Source organism: Lynx canadensis, chromosome C2 (assembly GCF_007474595.2).
Source record: "Lynx canadensis isolate LIC74 chromosome C2, mLynCan4.pri.v2, whole genome shotgun sequence".
In the NCBI taxonomy this organism is placed as follows: domain Eukaryota; kingdom Metazoa; phylum Chordata; class Mammalia; order Carnivora; family Felidae; genus Lynx; species Lynx canadensis.
This window is the reverse complement of record NC_044311.2, coordinates 117,259,784-117,287,748: the sequence shown is the minus strand read 5'-3', so window position 1 is coordinate 117,287,748 and position 27,965 is coordinate 117,259,784. Positions and strand designations below refer to the sequence as shown.

Below are 27,965 nucleotides of genomic sequence, written 5' to 3'. Positions count from 1 at the left end.
CCTTAACCGACTGAGCCACCCAGATGCCCCAACCAAAGAAAATTTTTAAAGAAGAACTAATTGAAAGAACCTTGAGCAAGTCAGCTGTGACACCACAGAATTTTTGTAGTACCTTGAAGGGTCATAATTTTTCAGTGGTGTAATGTAAGTATAGGAAGGCTTCGTGGAAGATGATTAACTGTGTGATTCCAGAGCCTCTCTTTCCCTCCCAACCCTTTTTTCTTGTATGTGTATTCTTTTAGGAAACATTTCAGTTAAAATATAATATATTTCACTTTATAAGTGTATCATGTCTCCATTCTTCATTTTCCAGAGGACATGTATATCCGGTTATACCCAGAACAGCAAAAGCGAAGATCAAATAATTGTTCCCTCTCAAATACCAATATAACCAAAATGTATTTTATACACCAAGACATTATTTGAAAGAGGGTCATTAACTTACTAAAAATTATTTTCTTCTTACTGTTTTAATTTTTCTTGTTACCCCTTTTTCATATTTTTTTCCCAGTATAACTCTGCATTTACTAATCTGCATAAAAGCCTGGACCAGTTTCATAGCAGCCTATTTTGTCATCAACTTTGTTCTCTTAATAAGATAGTCATTTTAGTAATGTGTCTTTAATATATATAAAAGAGGCACCAGATTAAAACTCTTAATCTTGGGCTATTGGGGTGTTGACCAGTAATTGCTGTTTTAGCTTATAGGACCCACATTTTGCTGGGAAAAAGCTGTGTCTACTTCTCCTATGTAAGTAACTTCTCACTCTAGGTGAGAGCATTTTTCTAGTTTTAGGATATATATATATATATATATATATATATATATTTTTTTTTTTAATTTATTTATTTATTTTGAGAGAGAAAGGGAGAGAGAGTAAACTCTCAAATGTGCACCAGCGGGCAAAGGGCAGAGAAAGAGGGAGAGAGAGAATTTCTAGCAGGCTCTGTGCTCTCAGCACAGAGCCTGATATGGAGCTCAATCTCAGGAACTGTGAGATCATGTCCTGAGCTGAAATCAAGAGTAAGACAACGGACTGAGTCACCCAGGCTCCCCTAGATTTTTTTTTTCATTCCATGTAACTATTACCTGGCATTCTTTCAAATCAAAGTTAAAGAAAAAAAAAGGAAATGAAGACCAAAAAATCAAATCTATTTTATGATATATATGCAATACCGTGTTCTCTTAAATACAAAATATAATAATAAATTTAAAGGATTTGTATGGATTTTGGAAACTAGCACTTTGAACAATCACCCTTTAATACCTGGAAACTAACTTAAAGAGATGTAATCCATATCACTGTTTCTCATTAATATTACAAATTCTGTGAGCACTTAAGGAAGTGTGGATAAATTATACTTCAAGACATGAATTCGGAGTGTTCTAGAAAATCTTTTAAAGAGCACTGATACAGTGTAATGCCCACGGAATTCATCTCTTCCTGCAGTATGTTTTATTATGTCTTAAAATTATTTATTAGGAGAGAGAAAAACAATTTCTGTTAATTATTTATGAATATTAAAATATTGATGAGCATTACCTAAATGTGACAGGATCCCAGCTGGTGCACAGGGCTGACACTGCTGAAATGTAGCCAACACAAGAGGCGTGCACTAAAAGAGCAGAACAAATGACTTAACAGGGGCCTAAAAGCAGCAATCAGAAGAGGTTCATTTAACTTAGAGAAGGCACAAGCTCCGAGCAATTGCCTCTACTTAAGTAAGTGTGGAATTACAAAAGACTATTTATTACAGTCGAACAGGGCCCTGCAGCTTGCTCAAAGATCTTTGAAGAATTTCAGCAGTTATAAAGTCTTGCTCAGTGCAGAAGCAGTAAACGTTGGGCAGATCCCAAGCAGCCTGGAAAGCTTTCATTAAAAAGTTAATACAGCCTTCCTCACGATTGTTCTTTGAAATGAATTATTTTCTCTCTCATTTTTTGTTTTTGTTTTGCTTTTGTTTTGTGTTGTTGTTTTATTTTTGTTTTTTTTTAAGGAGAGATGCCATACATGGTAGTTTTCAAAACTTCTCTGAAAACTGTATTTTAATTGTTAGGAAAAATAAACCAGTTTCATGGTGATATGGAATGAATGAAAGTAGGGTCTCCATGGGTTTACTAAGAAAGTGTTCCAACATCAAGAATCTTTGAAATGCTCTGTAAGTATACATTAAAAGTTATTCCATTAATGGATTTATTTCAGAACAAAAATGAGTGGAATTTCTTCATTTTGTACAAAACAATATTTATTTCCCAGGACATTAGGGCTACAACTTTTCTATTAACAATTAATGAATTGTTGTTTTTTTTTTTTTAAATATAAAGGTTAAAGTAAAATAAAATAATTCTCAAAAATTAACATATTTTTGTTTATTTATAACTGAATGATGTATTTAGAAACATTGAATACATTTATAAAATTTTAATGAAATATAACCAAAATAAATTACCCTTTGCTAAGAATCAATTCAAGAGCAACAAACCAGTACAGGTTGGAGGGGTGAGGGTGCTGTGAGGCCAATCCAAGAAATAAAACAATAATATTGAATAGACAAAAATTGAATATGAAATGTAAATGATGTTAAGTTACATGAAAGGATGTTAATTGCTAATGGGAACAAAATATGGATAAGAAAATATATTTACTTTCCCATCAGAAAAGCAACAGCTACATTTTTCCTTGGCAAAAGATTAAATTATCATTCCCAGGCCATTAAATGAATGAAGCTTTAATTACAAAAGAGTTCAGAAGATCTTACAAATAATAGAAATAGGAGGATGGGGAATTTATTGAAGCGGATTTTTCATTTAGATTTACCCTTTCTAATACAGTGTCACGAGGCAAGCTTAGCAAAAGCTCTATTTTAAGTAAGGAATACAAATGAAAGGCATTTACAGACAGGAACAATTTAAGAGGTTAGATGCAAACGTCAGCATGGGACAATCACAGAAACATCAAATCCACAAATAGGAATCTTCCAATGCTGGCTATTTTGGGGAATACAAATACACAGCGTTCTAATGCTTCTTGATTGAGAAAAATCTGTAAGAAAATAGGTCCTTTATCAGTGAAAACAATTCAACAGTTAATGTACTTGATAATTCTTGATTTTTGTATTGTTTCATGTTTGCAATTTCTTTTGCCGCATTCTATTAGGGCAGAATGCTGCTGAGCCCCACAGTGAGATATTTCAGTTGGCCAGTGTACCAAGGTTGAGATCTGAAACCAGAAGTGCACTGAGGGATAGTACGCATTTTTTTAATGGAAGGACTTAAGGAGGATATCACTTAAAATATATTTAATCTTCCATTAGAAATGAAGGTAACCGTATGATATCTGATCCAAACAGATGATTTTTATTCATATTCTGTACTTTAGATAATGCATAGCAAAACATAACAAATACAGAGTCAACACCCAATAAGACACCTCAAAATATGTCCCAAGATTTGTGACACGAAGTGTATTCAGTTCTTTGGTATTTTTATTAAATATATATATTTTAAGAAATAAAAATGTAACAGCAGAAGACTGTTGTTTCCTGATATTTTTATTCATGAGAGATTTGGTTAGAAGTCAAGACCTACTATAATATGTTCTAAACCCTGTGTATTTTACAATACAGTAAATATTATTATTATCTATAGATACCAAGGGACTCCTGGTGCGTAATGGATTCCAGTCCTCTTAAAGAGTTGCATATGAAAATGTTATCAATGAGCTGAAGAATCTGGCATTAATAACTTTGCAACATTATAACAAATAGGTAGCCCTGATTTTTTGTTCTTTTTTTAATATATCAAATATATTTCATTGCTTACATTATAGTAGCAGATTGAAAACATCTGCTCACTTGCCACTAGTCCACCAGCAGCTGAAAATCTCAGCTCATTTTCCATAGGCCTGTATGTACCAAGGCTATAATCCAGCTGCTGAGGCTTGATATGAGGCCAGATTAATACTCCAGAGCCTTTGAAATGGAGATAGTGCTTTCTTGCCAAAGATTAGAGGAATGATAGCTTGCATTTGCTTGTTCCCTTCTCGTTCTGCTCTTCCTTACCGCCCTTCCCAATTGGATTGATTTGTGTCCTCCCCCATCCCCTCCCATTTTCTTTACAGCTCCATCACCTGTCATGACGATTAAGAAGGATCGAACATCCAGAAACAGCATCTCTTTATCCTGGCAGGAGCCTGAACACCCTAATGGGATCATATTGGACTACGAGGTCAAATACTATGAAAAGGTGGGGAGATGATGTTAAAGGGTTGGGCTGTGTAGGGAAAGAGGTTACCTTCTTATGAGCTGTGCACTTGCAAAGAAACCAGTGGCATTGCTAAGAAATGGTAGAGCTCTGTTTGGAACTTGGGTCCTCTGATACCTTTGATTTATAAGTAGAGTGGGGTTTTGAAATCACTGTGCCAAATATCCCCCATTCTATAGCAATAAGCCACAGCAAAGATGTCAGTACCAAACTGAAGCCATCTAGTTATGGCATTGGAAATGACATTTTTCCTTCTACATTGAGAGACCCCTGTTCTATCAGCTATTTCACAGTGATTCCTTCATCTCTTGATGGACTGTTCCTTAGTGTATTGCCTAGGCATCGTTTCCTGACCTTCACATTCACATGAATTTCATTCAGTACAGATACTGAACTGTTGAACATTGAACTAATAACAAAACCATTGTATAATTGAACTGACAATGAAAAGCTTTCTTGATGCCGTACAAGGTAATTTAGAAGGTGGGCATAGATGGATGAATTTGGTCCACATCATAAAATTGTGATTCAGTAATACAATTATAAAAATAGGTACATGATTATTTATAAGTAGAATTTAGGATATAGTATTTCATCACTCTAAATGGCACTTATTTTTCTTTGGTTATAAATTATGGTGAGGTTTGAAAGCAAGATGTATTCAAATCTTATCAGAGGTGGGTGGCTTTATAGCTACCAATGTGAACGAAACATATCTGTGTGCAGTTTACAAAGTATTTCAAGGTGAATTAAAAACAAATTGTGCATTCATAGAGCACTTCATAGAACAATTCTGCATACATTATTTAATTTTGAGCTGTCTGATAATCCTACGAAAGTGGGCAAATAGGTTCATCCACAAGTAAGAAAACAGAGTCCATGGCATTATTTGAATTTCTCACAAGCTCACTGCTAATAAACAGGTATCTGTTTTGATTCCAGGCAGCCATGAATCCTCCGTTAGTATGTTTCCCTGTATTACAAGCCTTGCTCTACCTGAGTATGGATCATTAGAGAATTAGTGGTATAAACAGTTGTGCAAAAAAAAGTAATTTATAAACATTTATCTACATTGTGTAGTTATTCTCTTTATTGAGGGTAATGTATTTCACAAACAAGTATGATGCCATTTTTTCCCATACTGCCACATGCAGGGAAAGGAATGTCTCTCTCATTAAAAGAAAACAAGAGGCCTAATAAACTTCACTGTGCTAAAGTCATAGTATAAATAACTTACATCCTAGCTTTTGGTTCTCCACTGTGACACTGTGAAATACTCATCTGATCGTGATCTTCTGTTTTTAAAAGTGTGACAAGATAGATTGGGCAAATATAAGAATCCATGTCTTATAGACAATGCAACAAAATAAAAAAAAAATTAATGATATGCCTCAGTTCAGATTAGATAGCAAAACCAGAAAACACCCAACCTTTAGACATTTAGAGCTAATTCAAAAATACAGTTAATCTATGTTCATATCTTGACAAACATACACAAAATTCTGAAATTGTCAGATTCTACCAACAAAGCACAATGCACATCCTTATATTAAAACAGTATTAACCAGTGCAGGAAAAAATGGCTGAATCTACTTTTTAATCCTTAAACATTTAAAAATTTGATGCAAACTTACTTGCAATATTATCTTTAATATATACATTTATATAAATACTTATTTTTATCTTAAATATCTTTTATCTTAAATCATAAATTTAAAAATTATTCTCAAATACCACACACATATACGGACACATGTATATACACATATACATATACATATATATATATATGTATATATACACACATATACATATGCATATACATATGTATAATGATGCTTAGAAATGTTTTGAATGTTTCACTAGATTTAAATTCTGTAAGGTCTAGCTTTCTTTTACTTTTTCTTTTTTTTTTTTTAAGGTCTTGTTTTCTTGACTGTTTACTTCACTAATGATGATGAACAGATTCAAGTTCCAGGCATATGCTCAATTTTTTTTAAAAATGAATTAATTCTTTCTGTAAAATAAATATATTTGATCCTCTTTATTATTTAATATACCAACTCAAATGTGATTCAGTACATGACCAGCATCATTAACTAAAAAATGTGTGTAATGTACAACTTTTTTTCCGGTAAATTCTGTTATTTTGGTTGAGGATATCCACTCTGGGCCCCGGCACAGGTGCAGGGCATTCCACCATTGTTCAAAATCAGGTTACCCATAAAGTGCTCAGTATATGTTAATGTGCCTTAGGGGAAAAACACAATTCTCTGAAAATCCGAGTTTTGTACACAAGGCTTGACACAAAGACTTTACTGTTACTTTGCACTGTGAATTTCCTAACATACAATGTAAGTCTCCTGGAGAAGATCCTTTGGGGAAATGTCTCTAGGCTTTGATCTGAAAATATTTGTCTCTGCTAAACCACAGTGACTTAGATTAAATACAGTGCACATATAAGTGATGCTGAGAAATTTAATGTAGCGCCATATGTAAAACCTGGGCCTTTTTAAAGTTTAGTATTTTATAATTGATATCTTTCTGAGAATCAGTAGGGCATCCCTATTAGGTTTAATTCAAAAGGATATGTTCCTCTTTGTAAGTTTATTTTTGAAATTGGATTGAAGCTTTCATTCAGGCTTGGCTGTGAAGAAAGCATATCACTTGCATGTTCACTGACCGGTAAGAATGAAAACTAACTTTTCCTGCTTTATGTGCAAGGCGCAAATCATTTTATCCAAATTAGGAAATTCTGTATATATTGTTAGCTTCAAAATGCCTCTATTGTATTCAGAGAGTGAAATAATTGTCATCTCTTTTATATGTCCTATGTTAAAATCTGAAAGAACTGGTTTTGGGTGGCTCACCTTTTTACCATCCAATAGCCTTATGAAGATTTGATTGTAACATGATTTTTCTTACCTCAAAGCAGGAGCAAGAGACAAGTTATACCATTCTGAGGGCAAGAGGCACGAATGTTACCATCAGTAGCCTCAAGCCTGACACTACTTACGTATTCCAAATCCGAGCCCGAACTGCAGCTGGCTATGGGACCAACAGTCGCAAGTTTGAATTTGAAACTAGCCCGGACTGTATGTATTATTTCAGTATAGGGTGTAGGGGGGAGGGCTGTTGCAAAGTTGTCTGATAATTCACTCTTTTTCTCCCTATCTAAATTTAGATAATATGTTGACATTTAGACACATTGAAAGTGTACTGCTTGAAATATTTAGCCATTTATATAGCGTTGGGTCTGTAGTGTGGGTGTGCATCTGTGTGGGTTTTTTTTTTTTCTTTTTTACAAATCAAACATATTCTAAGGCCTGGAATGCTACTGGTCTTCTGTTGGCCATAAATTGCTTTGAGGAACGCCATTTAATATGGTCACATACTCCCAGTACCTGTTCATCCAGATGTTCCAGGTTCATTGCATGATTCAGTGAACTAGGAAAAGAAACTTGCTGATCCGTGAGGATTTTAATATTGTTTAATCCTTAACATATTCAATCTTGTATCACTTGGAGATTAAGGATTTTCTAAAACCTGATTTATCACCTCATTCACATTCACAAGCAATTTGGATAATCTTGTGTGTCTGACACCAAATTTGGCATAGACTGGTCTAAAATTGGCAAACATTTTCCCAGTAGCATTTCTCTTTTCTTCAAATGCATTTGCTTCATATTAGAAAAACCCTCTGCTAAAATATGATTTTCAAAAAGCTAATAAATATCATGGCCATGGTACTAATATGGAGTGAACACAAGTTCAACTTCAAGCTAAGGATTTTATTTAGTGTATTAATTAATGAGGAGACTATTATATATTTATTTCTGTTTATTATATTCTAAAAAAGATTAAACTGGTTTGTTTTTTAGATTAAACTTGTTTAAAGGAAAATTTGAAGAACAGATAAATATGCATATATAAATACATATTTGTGTGCGTATATATTACAGGCAATCAGGAATACTTAAATTTATTTATTTTTTTTTTTTTTTATTTTTTTAAATTTTTTTTTTTTCAACGTTTATTTATTTTTGGGACAGAGAGAGACAGAGCATGAACGGGGGAGGGGCAGAGAGAGAGGGAGACACAGAATTGGAAACAGGCTCCAGGCTCTGAGCCGTCAGCCCAGAGCCTGACGCGGGGCTCGAACTCACGGACCGCGAGATCGCGACCTGGCTGAAGTCGGACGCTTAACCGACTGCGCCACCCAGGCGCCCCTACTTAAATTTATTAATTTGTCCCAGACTGATTAATATCCTATAGGACAATAAATGTAATGATTGGAGTCATCTTTTCTACTGTACATAAACCAGTTCTATCTCTAGTGAACGTTTTATTTTAATTGTAATGGGAAAAATTGTATACATCACTCAGTTTCCTGCAACTTAAATTCACAGTTGTAAAATAGCCTAGAAAGACAATCAAAGATGAACTCCTTTTAGAAAAAATCATCCAGGGAGGGTCTGACAATGGCCAGCACAGTACCGAAGAGAAACCCAGTAATCTCTTTTGACTGTTCTGATTTGGCATTTCTCCTGGCATGTGTATTTCCTGTCTAAATATTTTGTCTGCGATCTAAAAGCACATTGGTTTTGGTACGGTAATATTTTTATTATGCCCACAATCCATACCTAATAGAAACATTAAAAGATAAACACAAATTATAAAAAACAGTTTAACTTAAATAATAGTTACTGTATCAAACAGTTATGCTATTTTATGGCACACCTTTTGTCAGCTGATTGGAAACACCACTTACCGTAACCAGCTGTACCTTCCGCAAGGTGTTGAGAATCTAGTGTTCTTAGAAATTATCAGCTCACGCTGAAACGCGGTAATTCTTCTAACTCGAAGGCGAGCTGCCATCCCCCAAAACACTAATCTATATATACTTCAAAACCTCTGCTAATTCTCCTGCGATGGATACACGTGTTTTCACCTGTGGGGCGGTCTTGGGAGTGCCTGCTCCGATGTCCCTGCCACCAAGTCAGCAGCTGCAGAAAGCCTTCCTCTGCTGCACCTGCCAGGACCCACCGCAGGCCTCCTGCAGGGGCCACGCTCTCCTCCATGACTAAACACCGCAAGGGCACAGGAGTCAGCCTCTTCTGCCTAAGGCAGGGCTCGTCCATGGGCAGCCTTCCCTCTGGGACTCCAAGGAGGAATGGCTCTCCGAGAACATTAGAAACCAGAACGTTATAAAATATCATGAAAGTGCATCCTGAACAGGTTTAAAACAAATTTAAAATTTTAGATGACATCATAACAGAGTTTAATTGCAATTTAACATTGGTAGTTCTCAATCTTTTTGTAACATTTAAGTAATGCAAAAAAGTTGCCTTTTTTTAAAGATTTTATTTGTAAGTAATCTCTACACCCAAAGTGGGGCTGGAAATCACAACCCCGAGATCAAGAGTCGTGGGCTCCACCAGCTGAGCCAGTGAGGCGCCCCGCAAACAAGTTTCTTGTTCTGAAATGATTACAAATTGAATTTTTTTTCAAACTTTTAAATGGTTATTTAAGTTAAGAACAACAAAACCTACATTTGCTTTACCAAGAAAGATCACAAATCCCAGAAAGCGAAAAAACACATGTTCATTATATCCTGTGGTAGAAATTAGGTATCTCGAGGGGCAGGAGGGTCAGATCACCATTAGATAAACATATTTTCTGTTTTTAATCAGCACTTAACTCTAGGTGATATGTAAATTTTCAAAGGGAACAACAAATCCCAATATACTAATGTGATTCCAGATTTACTACAGATACTGCCGTGACGGCTTTCTGCACGAACCCCTAATGAGGCTTCCGTGTCTGAGGTTTAAGAAATATTCCATTTGAAAACTACAGGGTTTGGGGGTTTTGCCAAATAAGTTTTATATTTGCAATACTTCCACTGATGGATACAGCAGATGAAAAGAGAATAAGAAGGAAAAGATGAGCTTTTTAACATCATGTTCCTCATTATAAAAATCTTTGAGTGGTACGGTTTGATATTTTAAAAACTCAGTTTACTCTTTTTCACCATAGAATTCTTCCAGACTTTAAATATGGATGAGAAAAAAAGGTATCTTTTGTCTTAGGGGGAAAAAAAGACAAAATCAACTCTCTGTTTTTTTAATCAGAATGATGTATTCATAAAAATTCGTTCTAAGAACTTAAGAGTCTTATTTGTTATATATTGATATTTAAAATATATATATATATAAGACTGATGTTTGTATTTCTTTAACATTTTGCTGTTTATTCTAATTTTTTTCTAGTTTTTATTTTTAAAAATTATAATACAAGTTATCTTTCATAACACATATAGATATTTCTTAGTAGAACAAAGTGGGTTTTTACCTGGAGTTTAGATAATATTTTTTGTAATTATCTTTTTTTTAATTTTTTTAATGTTTATTTTTGAGACAGACAGAGTGTTAGTGGGGAGGGGAAGAGAGAGAGAGACAGAGACACAGAATCCCAAGCAGGCTCCAGGCTCTGAGCTATCAGCACAGGGCCCGACACGGGGCTCAAACTCACAAACGATGAGATCATGACCTGAGCAGAAGTCGGATGCTTAACCAACTAAGTCACCCAGGGGCCCCAAAATGTCTTATTTTTTATAGTTATTATCATCTTCATTTCACAGACAAAGAGACTGAGGCATAGAGAGGTTTAAGTAAGCTTTCCAAAATCACACAATTGGTAAATGACAGGTCTGATTCGAGAACCTATGTATTTATGTGATAATATATTAAGCATTTTCTTTCTTTTTTGTTAAGTTTTTGTTTTGTTTTGTTTTTGTTTTTGTCTTTTTGAGAGAGAGAAAGAGTGAGCAGGGGAGGGGCAGAGAGAGAGAGAGAGAGAGAGAATCCCAAGCAGGCTTGCACTGACAGGAACCCTGAAATCATGACCTGAGCCAAAATCAAGGCTTGGACGATTAACCCACTGACCCATCCAGGGACCCATTAAGCACTTTCATAAGCATTTTATTTGATCCTGTTCCATAAGTTATTCCGGTACTATTATTTCCTTTATACATGGTTTAGGACAGAGTTTATGTGTGTTTTTTCTCGGGTTGCATAACTAGGAAGTAGAGTCAGTGAACCTAGAATCTCCAAATTTTGGAGTACTAATCTAGTGCTGCAGTTGTACATTAAAAAAAAAAAAAAGATATTATGCTGAAATTGTAGAGTTCATAGGAGTAAAGGGACTTCCCTAGAGTCAAGGTGGCATCTCCAAAGCACGAAGTACAAACAGAATGAAACTGACGTGCTTGGGAAAGCAGACAAGTCAACTGTCTGGAAACCCTCACTGGGCAGAAACTGAATCCACAGCACTTTTTGCCAGTTTTTTACTGGAGAAATGAAATAATAAAAATATATAACATTTATTAAGCACTTACTCAGTGCTTGGAACTATTTTAAGTGTTTTGCTTGTATTAACCCATTTAATCCTTGCAACAGTGATCTTGTGTCACACAGCAAAATAAGTGCAAATCCAAGCATTCTGTTTCACGAGACTGAGCTCCTAACCAGTCTGCTTTAGGGAGAGAAGGTCGGCTGTATGTGCAGGATGTTCTAAATGGGAAGTGGCCAGAAACAGGGGAAGCAGTTTGCTTGTGGGAAAACATATTCAAAATGAGTTTCTAAGACATGTAATAGACAGCAATTTTTAAAAGTGTTCCACGTAACATTTTTAGACAACTCTATAATGCATTTATTCAAAATCCCTCATTATAAATGTTTGCTAATTTCACTAACAAAAATGATCCATTTTGATTATGTGCCTTAGGTAGTCCCCAGGATTCATAGATATTTAGAGCTAGAGGACATTGCAGAGATGTCCTAATTTAATTCTGTCTGTGACAGAAAAAGAAACAGAGAATTCCTCTTCCTTCTATCATGCTTCCTCTCCCAGTTTCATTGACATTTATCTCATCTCCTGGCTAAACTTCACAGAGAATGCAGACCTTGCTGCCCTTTAGAAGTTACTACGATGTACGTACAACATAGAAAGCATGAGATAGAGTTATTATTATAGGTTTACGGAGGATTATTGAATCACTGGGTTAAGTTACTTTACAAACTAATCACAGCTCTGTATCCAATGGATAGGTATGTATCCGTCCAGGGGTTCTGGGAGAGAGATGTTAAGATGGACTTCTATGAGCTTTATAGGGGAAAATGCAGAGAGAGGAAAGAGGCGGGAAGAACAGAAGCAGTCAGGCTGCACCTCTTGCTGGGATGTCTGTCAGCGTCTGTGAAGAGGTGGAGGGAAAGAGAACAGTGGAGGAGGAGGAGCTTCAGCCAGCAGCGCAGCTCTGCGGGTCTCCCCTGGGGGTCCCGCAAGTGGTGGGGAGCCCCAGAGTGAAGACTGCCTTAGAGGAGTCCTGCACTGAGCAGGGAGGGCCTGGCTCCAGTCCCCTTGCAGTGTTTAGTCATGGAGGGGAGGGTGGCCCGTGCATGAAGGCTGCGGTGGGTCCTGAAGGTGCAGCAGCTGGAGGCTGTCTGCCCGCTGCAAATTTGGCAGCGGGAAGATGCGAGCAGGCACTCCCGTGCCTGCCACAGTGGTGTAAACAGTTTGCTGGTAGTAAAGAATAAAGAGCTTGCAGCAGTTTATATTATGAGGATGCCATCCTACCACACTCGGAGCTCTTATTTTCAGATGCTTAGAAAACTTCTTACAGCCCATCTGCCATGTCTCTTTATTTGCATCATTTAGCTCTCCCTAAAACTGCATTATTTTCAAGAAATCCTTCCAAACTTAGATTTTGATCAGGCTGAACATTTGATAATGGCATCTGGAGAGGTGATAGTATTCAAATAATCACACTCTCTCTTCTAAGCTCTTTAGATACATCGCTCATTCATTTGTTCAGTCAGCATTTACTACAAGGGCAATATATGTTAAAATATGAGCATGTGAAAGGCCTTGTTCCGGAAGCTGTGTGTATTTTAGAGTCTAGGGATTAGGATGCTTATGGAGTTTGTTAGCAGATGAGGCTGGAGGTGTAGGCAAGGAACAGGATCTTCAATGGCTTTACCTGCTCTGCTACAGAATTTGCATTTTACCTTAAAAGTGATGGAGAGGGGTGCCTGGGTGGCTTGGTCGGTTAAGCGTCAGACTTCGGCTCAGGTCATGATCTCACGGTCCGTGAGTTCGAGCCCCGAGTTGGGCTCTGTGCTGACAGCTCAGAGCCTGGAGCCTGTTTCAGATTCTGTGTCTCCCTCTCTCTCTGCCCCTCCCCTGTTCATGCTCTGTCTCTCTCTGTCTCAAAAATAAATACACGTTAAAAAAAAAATTTAAAAAAAAAGTGATGGAGAGCCCTGCAAAACTTTTATGCATGACAACAGCATGATCAAATTGATGGTTTAGAAGGAATATTCTACTGGCCAGATAAAAGATAGGAAAGACATGCAAATAAAGACCAATTAGGATTTTCTAATTGTAATCCAGAAGAGAAATGAAGACATGAACTAAAAAACACTTAAAACAGTTTGGTGATTAATTGGATAGTGAATGATGAGGTGAGGGAGAAGACAAGATGATTTCGTATTTGTGTTCTCTATCCTTGCTACTCGAAACATGGTCTGGAATCAGCCAGCATCAGCATCACTGGAAGCTCATAAGGAAAGCACCGTCTCAGGGCACCTGGGTGGCTCAGTGTCCAACTCTTGATTTTGGCTCAGATCATGATCCCAGCGCCATGGGATTGAACCCCATGTCGAGCCCTGCACCAAGCTCCGTGTTGAGTCTAGAGCCTGCTTAAGGTTCTCTCTCTCTCTCTCTCTCTCTCTCTCTCTCTCTCTCTCTCTCTTTCTCTCTGTCTCTGTCTCTCTGCCCTCTCCCCTACACCCCTCTAAAATAAAATAAAATAAATTTAAAAAAAGAAAAGCACAGTTTCAGCCCCCACTCTAGACCGACTGAATCAGAAACTTCTTTTCCAAAAGATTCCAAGTGGTTTGAATGAACATTGAAGTTAGAGAAGCACTGGTCTAGCTCAAGGGTCAGTAGACTTTTTCTGTAAAGGGCTAGATAATAAATATTTTAGGCTGTGTGTGTAGACAGCCTCTGTGCTCTTACTCAACTTGGCTATTGTAGCATAAAAGCAGCCATAGATAATACACAAATGAATGTGGCTGTGCTCCAATACAACTTTACTTATGGACACCAAATTTTGAATTTTACATAATTTCTACGTGTCAAAAATCTTCTTTTGACTTTTTACAACCATGAAGCAAATGTGAAAACATTCTAAGCTCCTGAGGTATACAAAAACTGGTAGCAGGCCAGGTTTGACTCCCGGACTATTTTTAGGTGAGTAAGTGATGAGACATTCACAAAGGTAGGAGAGCAATTTTTTGGTGGTATGTGTTAAAAAAAAAAAAAAAAAAAAAAAAAACGAAGAAAACGAAAAAAAAAACATTTGAATAACTCTAGATATTGCAAGATAATTAAGCTTGTTTAGAAAGCTTTTAGGGCACCTGGGTGGCCTAGTGGGTTAAGCATCCGACTTCAGCTCAGGTCTGATCTCAACTTTTGTCTCTTTGAGCCCTATACTGGGCTTTGTGCTGACAGCTCGGAGCCTGGAGCCTGCTTCGGATTCTGTATCTCCCTCTCTCTCTGCCCCTCCCCCGCGCATGCTCTGTCTTCTCTCTCTCAGAAATAAATCAACATTAAAAAAAAAAAATAGGAATCTTTTATAATTTCATTCAGGGAAATCTGACCTGTTCACTATGTTCCTCTGATAACTTCTGGTGTATCCAATGAGTTTCTTTGCAGTAAGCCTACAGAAAACCAGTCCAGGATGTTTCCCAAAGTTCTGCACTCAAGTAGTGTTTGATTGATGCCATTGAAAGAGAGTATCTTATCTTATTAATTGGAAATTTCAAGCACCCTTATAGGCACTGTCTGTTTTTACACTAACGCAGGGAATTCTGTTTACACTGTATGAAGCAGGAAGCCACATTTTAGGTAAAAGCAGAGTAACTATGACTGAATTTATCAGCTTTTCCATGCCGATGTTAGTTATGGTGTGTTAATGCCTGGCCTTTTCTTCTTTTTCTCTTCCACCCCCAGCTTTCTCCATCTCCGGTGAAAACAGCCAAGTGGTAATGATTGCCATTTCAGCGGCAGTGGCCATTATTCTCCTCACAGTGGTCACCTACGTTTTGATAGGGAGGTGAGTTTGCGGTCTCTTTTACAGCCACTCATTATTGCTCTGCTCGCTCCCCTGAATTGCGGCTACAATCTGAAGACTGTGGTCAATGAAGTATTTTAACAACTAAGAATGTCTCTGCTTGTATCTATTCTTTCTTCCCTTCCCTTTCTTTTGTTTCTCCATCTTTAGTTTTGATTTTCTTTTTTTTTTTTCCATGAAATTCCTGCCCCACTTTTCAACCTCATACCGCTTCTCCCTTTTGACCTCGTTTGCGGTTTTTAGTCTCTTTTTCCAATTGTTCTCTCACTCTTGAAATACACCCCAGATTTCCCTGCCACTTTCTCACCCAGAACACTGGTAAGGCAGCACAGCACTAATCGCCGACAATGGAGACTTTACCCTTCATTCATTCTAACAGCAGTTGTTAAAAAAAAATACTATAAACACTTTCTAAGGCCATTATAAAAACTGAACTGAAGGGGTCTGCACAGTGGGGAAGCAACTCTGCATATCTCCTCATTAGGCAGCTTTCCAGAGTCCCCAGAGAAAGAGGCTTTCTATAAAGGATTTAGAAAATATGAAGTCATTAAACTTTCACTAAAGCATTTAATTGTTTGAGGAAAATGCCTTATTTTTGTGTGTGTGTGTGTGCTTTGCACATTCTGAGCATAGATAATTGCTTTCATATATTTTCCTTCTGTGTTCTCTTCCCCTGACTTCCCTCCAGGTTCTGTGGCTATAACAAGTCAAAACATGGTGCTGATGAAAAAAGACTTCATTTTGGGAATGGACATTGTAAGTGCCTAAGCTGTTTTGGTGCTTTGGTTTCGCCATTCTAGTTTTAGCCTTATTGATACATAATTGGATAACTTGCCCACAAAGCAGAGAATGCAAAAGGAGTTTTAGGAAAGAATTGAGCAGATTAAATTAATTTAAAATGGGGAAGGAAATTCATGGCTCTGCATGAAGTAATTTTTGCATGGTCACATTTCAGCATCCTTCAGCAAAGTGAAGGATAACCTATGGTTTATAGCCAAATAATGTACATGATGGGGAGTATGTACTCTAGTCAGCTCTGCGTAGCTGAAAGGCAAAGCGTATCTTCCATTTCCTTATTTCTCGTCCTTCGCTAAAATCTAAATAGGAACCTTGTCCCTTTCCGAACTCCCAAATAAATATAAACAGCCTCTGTTTATGTGAAACGCCGTAGTCTATTTTGTCAACCAACCAGGAGAGAGCCTTTAAAATAAACTGTTTATTTTGGAGTTACACGATACCTAACTGGTCGGAAAGCCAGCACTTTTCCCTCGAATGTTAATACCAAGCAATTTCGTCTCCTTTTAATATTTTCTAAAGGAAATACTCTTTTGGGAAGCAAAGTGTTTATATCTAATAAGAGGACTGACTCTTTTTTTTCTTCTTCTGGCAAAACAAATCATCCCAGGCATTTTGATTTTCCAAACGATGTGGCAATTACTAATCAGTGGACTCAAAGGGAATAGCATGTTCTTATGGAAATTAGTGCAGACTAAACTCATACTTTCGTGCTCTCAGATCGTCTCAATATGACTGACGTAGTCCTGTAAGCATCACTTTCTTTGATTCGCTATTGCCTTGTAAAATTATTTTCAGTTCAGCGTGATACTTCATATCCGTCATTGGTTTTGCATCTAAAAACTATAGCTCCCCTTATAACTCAAGTAACAGCTTGATTACCTGTTGCTAACATGCAGGAGGCACACAGTAGCTTGCAAAAAAAGAAAAAGAGAATGTGTTCCAAAATGTAAACTGATGTGAGCTGGACACAGTGACAGAGTTTACAAAGGGCATGGTTTGTTCTATCCTTCTCATTGTAGTCATCACAGAATAATTCACAAAAGCCAAAGCGCTACCTTCCTCATGGCAACATCTCATCATTTTAGATTACTTTAAGAGAATGAATGAACAAATTGCAGGAGGCTTATATAGCTTTTTTCATGGTCCCCCCCAGAAACACTGAGTCACAGCTGCCATGCATAAATTAGAGCAGTCACATTCCTGTGGATTAAACTGTTCCTAATTTGAGTTGGATAGTCAATGTAAATATTGTCTTTAGAGTAAAACAGTACTGATTTGGGTCTTTTAATATCGGAATTGTAAATCTCATGAATTTGGAACAATGATAAATTTCTGTGTCTCAATGGTAAGCACGTTCCTCTATCACTCCAGTCTGTTTTAGCTCTTGTTTTTTCTGGTGGAATTGGTTGAAACTTTAATTTTCCTCAAATGTACAATGTCTTTATGATAGACAAACAAAAAAGAAATGCATTTTATCCTAGCTGTAAGGGCATAAAATAACTTATATGCATGTCATAAACTTTCTGCGTCTTAGTGCTACAGCTGGTTTATTTCAGACCATTTATTTGGTATTACTTTAAAAAGCTCTAGCTATGAACTATTCCCTCCAGTCTTGTTACAAATCCTATAATATTGCTTCAAAAGGAAAGAAATGTGTTTCACCTCCTAAGATCCTGTCCCCTTGCCCTCTCTGGCTAGGCCTTTTTATTTTTTGCTATCCTTAGGGCAACTCATGCTGGTAAAATGGAAATGTAAATTATTGTGTTTGCACAGAACGAGCTGTAAAGTAGTACAGCTTAACACGTGTGCATGTGTTTATTATCTGGTTTTCTTGACACAGCCCAGTTACTCTGTATGTTGCCCTTAATTATTGGTGTGAAGGGATTATGTGCCTTGTATCCTGCATCACCTGATTCCTGGCACTTCTGGGGTCAGCAGTTAAAAGTCAGCAGCCAAAGCTCCCACAGTGAACAGGCCATTTAACTTGGGGATGTGTGTGTTTATATTTGTATTGTTTCCCAAATTTCGTGTGGATAGAAAAGCAATTTATATGATTTTATTTAATTGCAATGAATTCGATTTTAGTAGGGAAAGGCGACTGAATTTTCAGATTATTTAGTGATACATATACTCTCTAGGGCTGACAGGTATAGAAGGGTCACTCTAAAGCACAATTCAAGGCTGTTTAACGCTAGTATTTATTTAAAATGTTAGACATTGTTTCTGACAACTCACTTTATAATGGTCTTTGTAAATTCTGATACTAGTAAATTGCTTCCAAATTGATTTCCTTAAGTTCAGCAAGGTTAACACATTTGTAATTGTTTACAAGAAAATTTTTCATTTTTTTAAAAATAATTTTTACCTTACTTAAAAATTTTGCTAATGTTTATTTATTTTTGAGAGAGTGGGGGGAGGGCAGAAAGAGAGGGAGACACAGAATCTGAAGTAGGCTCCAGGCTCTGAGCTGTCAGCACAGAGCCCAATGCAGGGCTTGAACCCAGGAACCATGAGATCATGACCTGAGCCAAAGTCAGACACTGAACTGACTGAGCCACCCAGGTGCCCCAATTTTTACCTTATTTTTTTTACTTGAAAAGGAATACTAAATTTCCTTATCTTCTGGTCCTTTACTGTACAATTACTAGAGATAAATCAAAACTGGATGATCATATATCCCAGTCTCCCTTTGATGTGAGCTTTTATTAAAATGTAACTAAACTTATTATACAAAAAGATTCCGGCAGAACTTTATTCCCTAACATATTTTAGTAAGTCTACAGTTACTTTTGCTGTTTTCCTTACTCTTAAGCAAGAAAAGTATCATAGCTTTCCTTAATCTGTTTGCTTATTTTAAGGGTAAAGTGTTTTAGTACTGATAATATTAGAAATAGTTTTAGTGAAATAATAAATTATAATAGACCACTGAACTAAAGAGTGACTCTGCCATGTGTTTTTATAGGAAGCAATGATGTTTACAATAATGGCAGAAGCTTGCAAACTGATCTGGGAGCTCAAAAGGAATGGACATTTCTGGCTCAAATCCTGTCTCCAGAAACCTCAATCGTATTAATAATTTGAATAAACATTCTTAACATCAAAATACACACAATGTCCGTAATCTCTATCATTTATTGAGCATTAACACCATAACAGGCACTTGTGCCGAGCACTTGAATAACAAGTATTCAAGAGCTTTCGTTCTCTGACACCTAGCTAATTCTTTTTGCTGAGCTGTTCAGAATAGAAAAGCTTCAAAAGTTCTTACTTCAAAAGCTGCTCTACTCACAGTTTACCCAAAGCAAGAGCAAAGGACTTGTCATTTCCCCAGTTCTGTGGAGGTAACCTTCAAATTGGTGTCTTCTCGATAATCTGCACTTGGCCTCAGGATGGAGAGGCTGTTGTATTGCATGCAGTGCCAATGTCAACACAGGCCAAGTAGGAGGAGCTTTAGCCTTTCTTCTCCATTTGCTTCCTGACCCTCCCATTTCTATTCTAGAGTCTCAAAAATCATCTGGAGAAGTAACTGAGGAAAATTGAATTTTTACTTCCCAACCACCACTTATTTTTTATAATCCATTTATTCTTATGCCTCTATTTCATCTCTTGAAACCTTTATGGATACTTTGCAGGAACATAACTTATTATGTGGTGTAACCAGGGAATTCATGAAGATGTCCTGTATGTCAATGAACTGATCATTTCTCAGCCCGAACCATGAAATGCTGGACCCGTTGGCCTACTGTCCATCGTGCTGAAGGCTCTCTGGAATAATTGCTGTCATCAGTCTCTACATCCATTTCATGCAAACTACAAAATGAGTCAGAGACCTCTTTGGTCATCACTGAATGTTCAGTTGCAATTTGCCATTAAGATGCTTTCATTATAAAGGGATACTGTAAAAGATAACATCTGATTTTACTTGTTACTTTAGGATAAAAAATATCCTTCAATAATATAGGGTCATAAATGAAAAAAACAATCACTATTATGCATTCCTGCCCCTTGCTAAAACAATATTTTTTACCAATTTTAAAAAAATTACCAAAATTAAAAACAAAAATCTATCATATAAATACATATACTATATCTTTTAGTGTTAGATCATGTTTATGTACTTTAATAGATCCTAAGTTCCCTTTTATAAAAATTTAGTTTTAAGGGTGACTGGTTGACTCAGTTGGTAGAACATACGACTTGATCTCTCCGGGTCATGAGTTTAAGCCCCACATTGGGCATAAAGCTTACTTAAAAAATTAGTTTTACTGTAGAGAAATTTAGTTTATTAAACATTCCAAATTATTTCTAATATGACTTATTTTTTCCAAATAATAGAAATCTCATTAATATTAAATCAAATCCAAAATGATTCTCCTATATCTTTTATCCATGCTATTTTAATTATAGAACATCACAAAAAATTTTCACCTTCAGAATTATTAAATAAATATACATATTATGAAGGAGGTTTATATTTAATAGGCTAAAAATGTAATTTATGTTTGGGATTTAGCTTTTTGGCACCATTATTAAAATATAGAGAATTTGTATTGCCTTTATGCTGAAAAGCTACACAGTAAGATTTCAGTAATTTTATATTATGTTAGTATATTCATATAATACCCATATCATATATGCATATCCTCACAGGTTTAAGTATATCTATAATTACAAGGGATGAGTTTGATTGTGAATGTTACTAAGAGCAGAATAGTGTCAGACAAAAGGCATGCCGTTTTATATCCTTTAATTAATTTATCTATAATTTTAGTCACTGTACTGCCTTTTGAAAATATTTCCCAAACTTTGATTTATTGTCAGATGTGGCATTTTCATAAATACTTGTTTACGGCACTATTTGTAGAATCATAAATGTGTCATAGCGTGCACTCACTACGGCTGATGGTATAATTACTGGATCTACTCAATCTTCTCCTTGAGATTCCCCTTTTTGAATGTTCATTTTCCTTGTAGTGTTTTTGCTGAGAAAGTTCATTGTGGTTACTCTTTGTTTCATTATGGGGAATTGTGTTTCTTAAATCGTTCAATGCATAGTCCAACCTCTCTGCCAATTGCAGAATAAACTAACATTTGGTTCACTTTATGGTAATAGGGATATTTTTTCACTAATAATATGGTTATAAAATTTTCTCAGTAAAGTTTTTATAAATCAGTTTTTACAATAATGCCTTTCTTCCTTCCCTTAAACAGTAAAACTTCCAGGTCTCAGGACTTACGTTGACCCACACACATACGAAGACCCTACCCAAGCGGTTCATGAGTTTGCTAAGGAACTGGATGCCACCAACATATCCATTGACAAAGTTGTTGGAGCAGGTAACCACCACAGTAACCCCACTCTCTATCTACATGTTAATTACAAGTTTGCAACTATGAATAAGAATGCTGCCTAAGAATGTGCAATTTCTCAAGCCTAAGTTATACTGCTGTGAAAAGGGACATTTTTCTGATTTCAACATCAAAGGCAGGCAATAAATAAATGAAGGAGCATTTAATGGAATGTAATGATTTCAAAGGTGCCAGACTTGCAGACTCACAGACCATGGCCAGCTTTTTATTTATTGAATTTCAGAGGCGGCAGCCTCAATAGCTCAGTCTTCCCCTGACTATGCCGATCATGTGTCACAAAGCCTATTTGACTAAACAGGGATAACAGGATAAAAGTGCGTCTTACTTTAAACAAGCTCACTAAGTGAAAATTTTGAGTTTGTAAAACAGGCAATTTTAGAATCCTCTTTGGAATTACAGTAAAAAGGCGACACAAAGTAAAATCATCAATGACGCATTTTACACAAACTTCCTCAAAACTATTTTGAGTGGATAGTTTAAATAACATAAAGTGCTCCATTTTAATACTTGCCTATAACTTTATATAGTTTAAATTTTTGTCGAAGTTTGTTTTCATATAGATACATCTTCAATCTAATCATTAATGGACTCAATTATAATCCCATTAACAAACAGCTCTGGAGTGACTGTGAATAGCAGTTGCCTTTTTCCAATAAAAGTTACAGATACTTATAAAATAACACTATTTTTACATTTACACATAAACACAGGGACATCCACTGACATTCAGTGTGCATTTGATTAAAACTACTACTCAAAAGTGAAAATAAACAATCTTGTACAATAGTTCTGCTCCACCATCTCGTTCTTCAATATTATTTTAAAAACAAATGCGGGGCGCCTGGGTGGCGCAGTCGGTTAAGCGTCCGACTTCAGCCAGGTCACGATCTCGCGGTCCGGGAGTTCGAGCCCCGTGTCAGGCTCTGGGCTGATGGCTCAGAGCCTGGAGCCTGTTTCCGATTCTGTGTCTCCCTCTCTCTCTGCCCCTCCCCCGTTCATGCTCTGTCTCTCTCTGTCCCAAAAATAAATAAACGTTGAAAAAAAAATTTTTTTAAAAACAAATGCAAAGTAGTTATGTTGATGTGGGAAATAGAAGGCCTGAGAAACCAGCTCATTGAATAGTGAGTAGCATCAGATCATGTTTCCTTCAAGTACTATATTTATGACGGATGCTTCTTTACACAAATGTGCATATAATTTTCTCTGTTTTTCTATACAACAAAGCAGTATTTAGAAAGGTAGCAGTATTTATTATTCAAGCAGGAAAATCTGAGTAATTCATATTATCTAAATGAAATGATAATTTAGTAAATCTTCTCTAACTTTATTAGTATTTCAGCCTGCTAAAACTCACCTGTGCAGGTGATATTCTAATATGAAACTAGTAATTCATAAAAGGAAAATAAAGCATGCGCTTCTTTTTCCACAATTAAGACTTAAGAATACACACATTCATCATATATCTGTGCTTAATCCAGTGAACACAAATAAATATCGGTTACTCTCTTTCATTTGTACACTTCTGCTTTGTAAACTGCTCTGTGGTGCACGTGGTTCTTGTAGCTCTGGTGTTACTATTGTCCCACAAGAGTGCACTGTTCTCCAGCATGGAAACCTCAGGAGCATACGTAGCACAAAGACTTTGCACAATCAAACGATATGAGAAGGAGAAACTCATTTATGCTCAGCCAGTGTCTAGAGGCCAGACAGACACATGGGGACCTTGAACTTTGGGACCCTTTCCACTAGTAAAAGCTTATCTAGAGAGATGTTACTGATAACGCTAGAACACAGTGGTGTGAGACAAGACGCACTCATTAATAATGGTATCTGAGGGGCGTCTGCGTGGCTCAGTAGGTCGAGTGTCCTACTTTGGCTCAGATCATGATCTCACAGTTTGTGAGTTCAAGCCCCGCGTTGAGCTCTGTGCTGACAGCTCAGAGACTGGAGCCTGCTTCAGATTCTGTGTCTTCCTCTTTCTCTGCCCCTCCCCTGCTCGCTCTCTCTCTCTCTCTCTCTCTCTCTCTCTCAAATAAACCTTACAAAATGGTATCTGATAAATAAAACAAAAGGAAAGGCTACTTACACTAAATCATTGAACAATCAGTCCCTGATGCTCATGAAAGATCAGGACAGATCAACTTTGTTCATTTCTTTCTTCAAACATATTTGTAAAAAATGTGCTCCATTTTCAAGATTTTTCAGCCAATATCCTCATTTTCCTTATTTTCCTTTTCCTAAGGACAATAAAACTATGCCTGTTTTGTTTGCAAACAAGTATATCTTCAAGGTCGATTATTCTTCTCCTGGAAGATATAATATTGTATGCATCCAATTCTAGTCTGTCTTGATTAGCCTTTCAAGGGTAGAATATGAAATCAAGATTTTGAAAGCTATCAATTTTTCTTAACATTTTCTTTTGCAAAATATAAAATATCTACAAAAGTAGCTGAAATTGTCTAATAGTATAATGGATAGTATAGTATAATACTACCCATTTCCACAACTACTCCAATAACAACCTATTCATGGCAAGCCTTCTTGCATTTATACACTTACTCATTTCCTATATCCTTTAAAAATTTTTAAAGTAATGTTGTGCATAAAAAATTTATAATTATACTAAAATGATTAGCAGTTATCTTCCATTTTTAAAAGGCTGAATCTTGTGGTCAATGACAGAACTTTCACAGTCAAATATGAAGAAAGACCCTATTTGTGTGGGCTAATTCTCTAATTTTCTGTCAGAGGTTTCATACAGAAAAACAGGAATAACAGAAACTCATTTATACATTGGATAATCAGAAGAATTATACCAAATACCAAATAACAAATTTAAATAACAAAATTAAAATTAAGCCACAAATTAACTTTCTCAAAGTAGTAAATTTTTAAATAATGGAATGCACAATGACTAAAATTCCCAGTTTTACTCTTCAATCCAACCAGTATTTCAGGATTAAATACTGAAAATTTCTGAAAGTAGAATATATTTAACTCCTATGCTAGGCATTCACATGGTATTTAATTTTAGATAGTTATTGTCTCCATTTCTCTAGATGAGAAAACAAGATCTAAAAATCTGAATGACCTGTAGGCACATGGTTATTCGTTGGGAAACCAAAATTTGAATCCTTTTTTTTTCCAATTTCAAACTCCATATTAGACACTGATAATTACACTAGTGCCTTCTTCTAACATTTTTGTGAGGATTAATTGAGATAATTTATGACCAGTGCTTAGTTGACACATCAAAATTGTTCAATACGTATTTTCATTATGCTTCTTTTATTAAAAGAGTAGGAGAATGGAATGTGAAGCGAGGGAAGAGTATCATTCTACTTAAACACAAGTAGATTTTTTCTTCTATTTTAGATGAAATGAGTGTAAGAAATTTTATTTTGAACAATTTTGTGTTGTGCATCTTAAATCAGAATATAGTGTACCCAGTCCCATAAAACATACTTTATTTCAAAGGACAAATGAAAACTACTGCAGTTATTGGATTAAACAATCAAGCAGTGCTTTCCAAGTGATCTTATAGTTGTGCTTTTACTTAGAAATGACAGGATCTAAGGTTTTTGTTTTTTGTGTTCGTGTGTGTGTGTGTGTTTTCTTATAGGTTCAGAGCAAATTGAATAAGACCATGTAAAATTTGGCTAGGTGGAAAGATCGGGCATTGCATTTGCCCAAATTTGTTAATTTTTCCAACACAGTTGTTGATTAGGAAGATAAATGAATTAATGTTTACCATTTCTATGTTTAGTATAACATCTTGGTGACCATTTCTAGTATTTATCGGATGAAATAATCACATTTCAGAGTTTGGGGGTTTTTAAAAATTAGCATTACTGAAACATTTTCTGAATTTTGAAGGTAGATATACATTTACATATGTCAGATATTTCCTTGAGAAGGAAAGGAACGCTAATTGACCCACTTGAAATTTGAACTCTTCCTCTGATCTCTCCAGTGAAGGACTTTTACAAAATGCTGCCCTTTACAAATACTTGTCCAGCATGACATTAACCTTGTTATCACCATCATCATCACAACCATCTCTTCTTAACATTAATACAGAACTTGACATTTTAAAAAGCATTTTTGTATTCACTCTTCAATGTGATCTAACTCTTTAGCAGTAGATAGATAGTTTATCCTTCTTAAGATGGGTCTGAACTCAAAGAAGAAAATAGTGGCTAACACATAGATTACACTATGCATCTTTACATACATTAATTCATTTAATTACAAAAAAACCCTCATGAGTTAGATGCAATTGGTGTTCCCATGTTATAGATAAGGAGAGAAAGGTACAGAGAGGTTAAGACATTGGTTCAAGGGGCACCTGATTGGCTCAGTCAGTTGAGCACCCAACTGTTGATTTCAGTTCAGGTCATGATGTGAAGGTTCATGAGCCTGGAGCCTGCTTGGGATTCTCTCTCCCCCTCCCTCTCTCTGCCCCTCCCCACACACATGCATGCTCTCTCTCTCAAAATAAATAAATAAATATTTTAAGAAAAGATGCCAGTTCAAAATCACAGTAAGTGACAGAGGCAATTAGGCCCTAGAATCCATTCTGTGTCCTACAGCACTGTATTATCTGTCCTGCAATCTACTGACAAGTGACTTGTCACATTGAATAAGTGGTGATAACATGAAAATTTAATACATGGTCCATTGCAGCATATTGACTCATGATAACGGCAGAACTTTCTTTCAGAAAATAGAAATGTATTTATGGATGCTTTCTTATGGTTTGCTCAAAGTTAATGTTTATGCAGCATGAACTGGAGCTCTCTGGCAATGTTCCAATAGCCCAGTATAAGGAAAGGAAGTCTTAGTATTGCTTATAGATTCTAACAGTGATTTACTTTTATTACAATTCTCCTAATGTTCACACTCTCTAATGACATATTCTTCCTTGGATTTCAAAAGATCAATCAATGTTCTCAAGCTCTACCCCTGATTCTCCCTATAATCCTAAAGAACACTCTAGCCACAGATACTGCTATCTTCTCTGTATTCCTTCAAAGGGAAGAAATTAGACCTGCCTTATTTAGCATTATAACTCTGTGTTTTTCAGTATCGGTCATAGTGTTGCCAACTGATGGGTATTTATTTTTAAAATGTATAAATAACTGCTTTTGGACCTTATGTGACTTTGACAAGTTACAGCATAAGTCATGGTTTTGAAACAGTGACAAAAGTGGATTCCTGAGAAAGGGGTCAAGTCTGGGGAAGTTTAGAGCTTCCTGGAGAGAAGCAAGTCATTTGTAGTAATGCAGCTGGTAAATCAATAGGACAACCTGCTGCTTTTGTGGGTTGAACCACTTGCTTGAACAAAATATAGAGAAGAAGCATCTCACTTCTTGACAGCTTCTCTCTGGCTGAGCCATGGGGCATGGAGCTTGTACAAAAACTCACAGTGAGAAGGTTGGACCAAGAATCCTCTGCCATTCCACAGACAGCCTAACAATGAATTATGCAATTAATCCTTTTCAGAAAAATCTCTCATTTGGTATTAAAAAACATTTTTTAAAGTGTTGTACAAATCATATCTAGTAGTCTGCACAATATTAGGAATTCCTCTCTGAACAAGGAGCATTCTATGCGTGGTACTACTTTGTGGCAATTACCATGACAAGCAGTGGGACAGAGAAATGAATGTAAAGGGCCTCTGCTCTCAGGAAGTTCAAAATAGGATGAAAGAGTTATGGGTAAATCTTCTCAATAACAATATATATGAAGATAGTGCCCAAACTAGTTCTAGGCAATTTTATACCAGTAGGGTTAGACTATTTAAATGTCACCAACATTCCAAATTCAGTAGATTCTGGATTAATTGTACATTTAAAACAAGATTTTTCATTGAAGACTTTGAAAATATTTACAGTGATTCTGTAGAAAAAATATGCTACCTTTTTTTGAAAATACTATATTCATCTTCTTCCTTCCAGAAGCTCAGAGAACTTTACAACTCGTATGTCAATAATGCAACATGCCAATACTCCAATAAAATGAATTGGTAGCAGATGCTTCTGTTCTCATTTTCAGAGAGTCTGAGTATATAACTAAATTGGTCCTCTTATTAATAACAGAATGACTAGAAACATCTGAAATATAATCCACTGCTCAACCGATAATATCTATATTGGTCTGTTGATTAACCTGAGGAGATGGTGGCTATGAGAACAAGGAGCTAAAACCCTGTTAGATATAGCCTTCATACTTTCCTCCTGCTTTTTCATATTATATTGTTCACAGGGTGGTACTTCAAAATGTATGAGGCTACTCACAAGGTCCATTTCCTACTAGGTTCTGGATGTTCTGGGG

The 27,965-nt window shown here is 36.2% G+C and overlaps 1 protein-coding gene across 1 annotated transcript in view; it reads left to right on the top strand.

The window, feature by feature from the left end:
- Nucleotides 1-27,965, top strand: part of EPHA3 (EPH receptor A3) — a 132,767-nt gene that overhangs the window by 47,752 nt on the left and 57,050 nt on the right. The window contains exons 3-7 of the mRNA XM_032594592.1: nt 4,122-4,246; nt 7,197-7,359; nt 15,341-15,443; nt 16,150-16,217; nt 21,471-21,596. Of these exons, the coding sequence (XP_032450483.1) occupies nt 4,122-4,246; nt 7,197-7,359; nt 15,341-15,443; nt 16,150-16,217; nt 21,471-21,596 (585 nt within the window). The remainder of the gene's footprint in view (nt 1-4,121; nt 4,247-7,196; nt 7,360-15,340; nt 15,444-16,149; nt 16,218-21,470; nt 21,597-27,965) is intronic.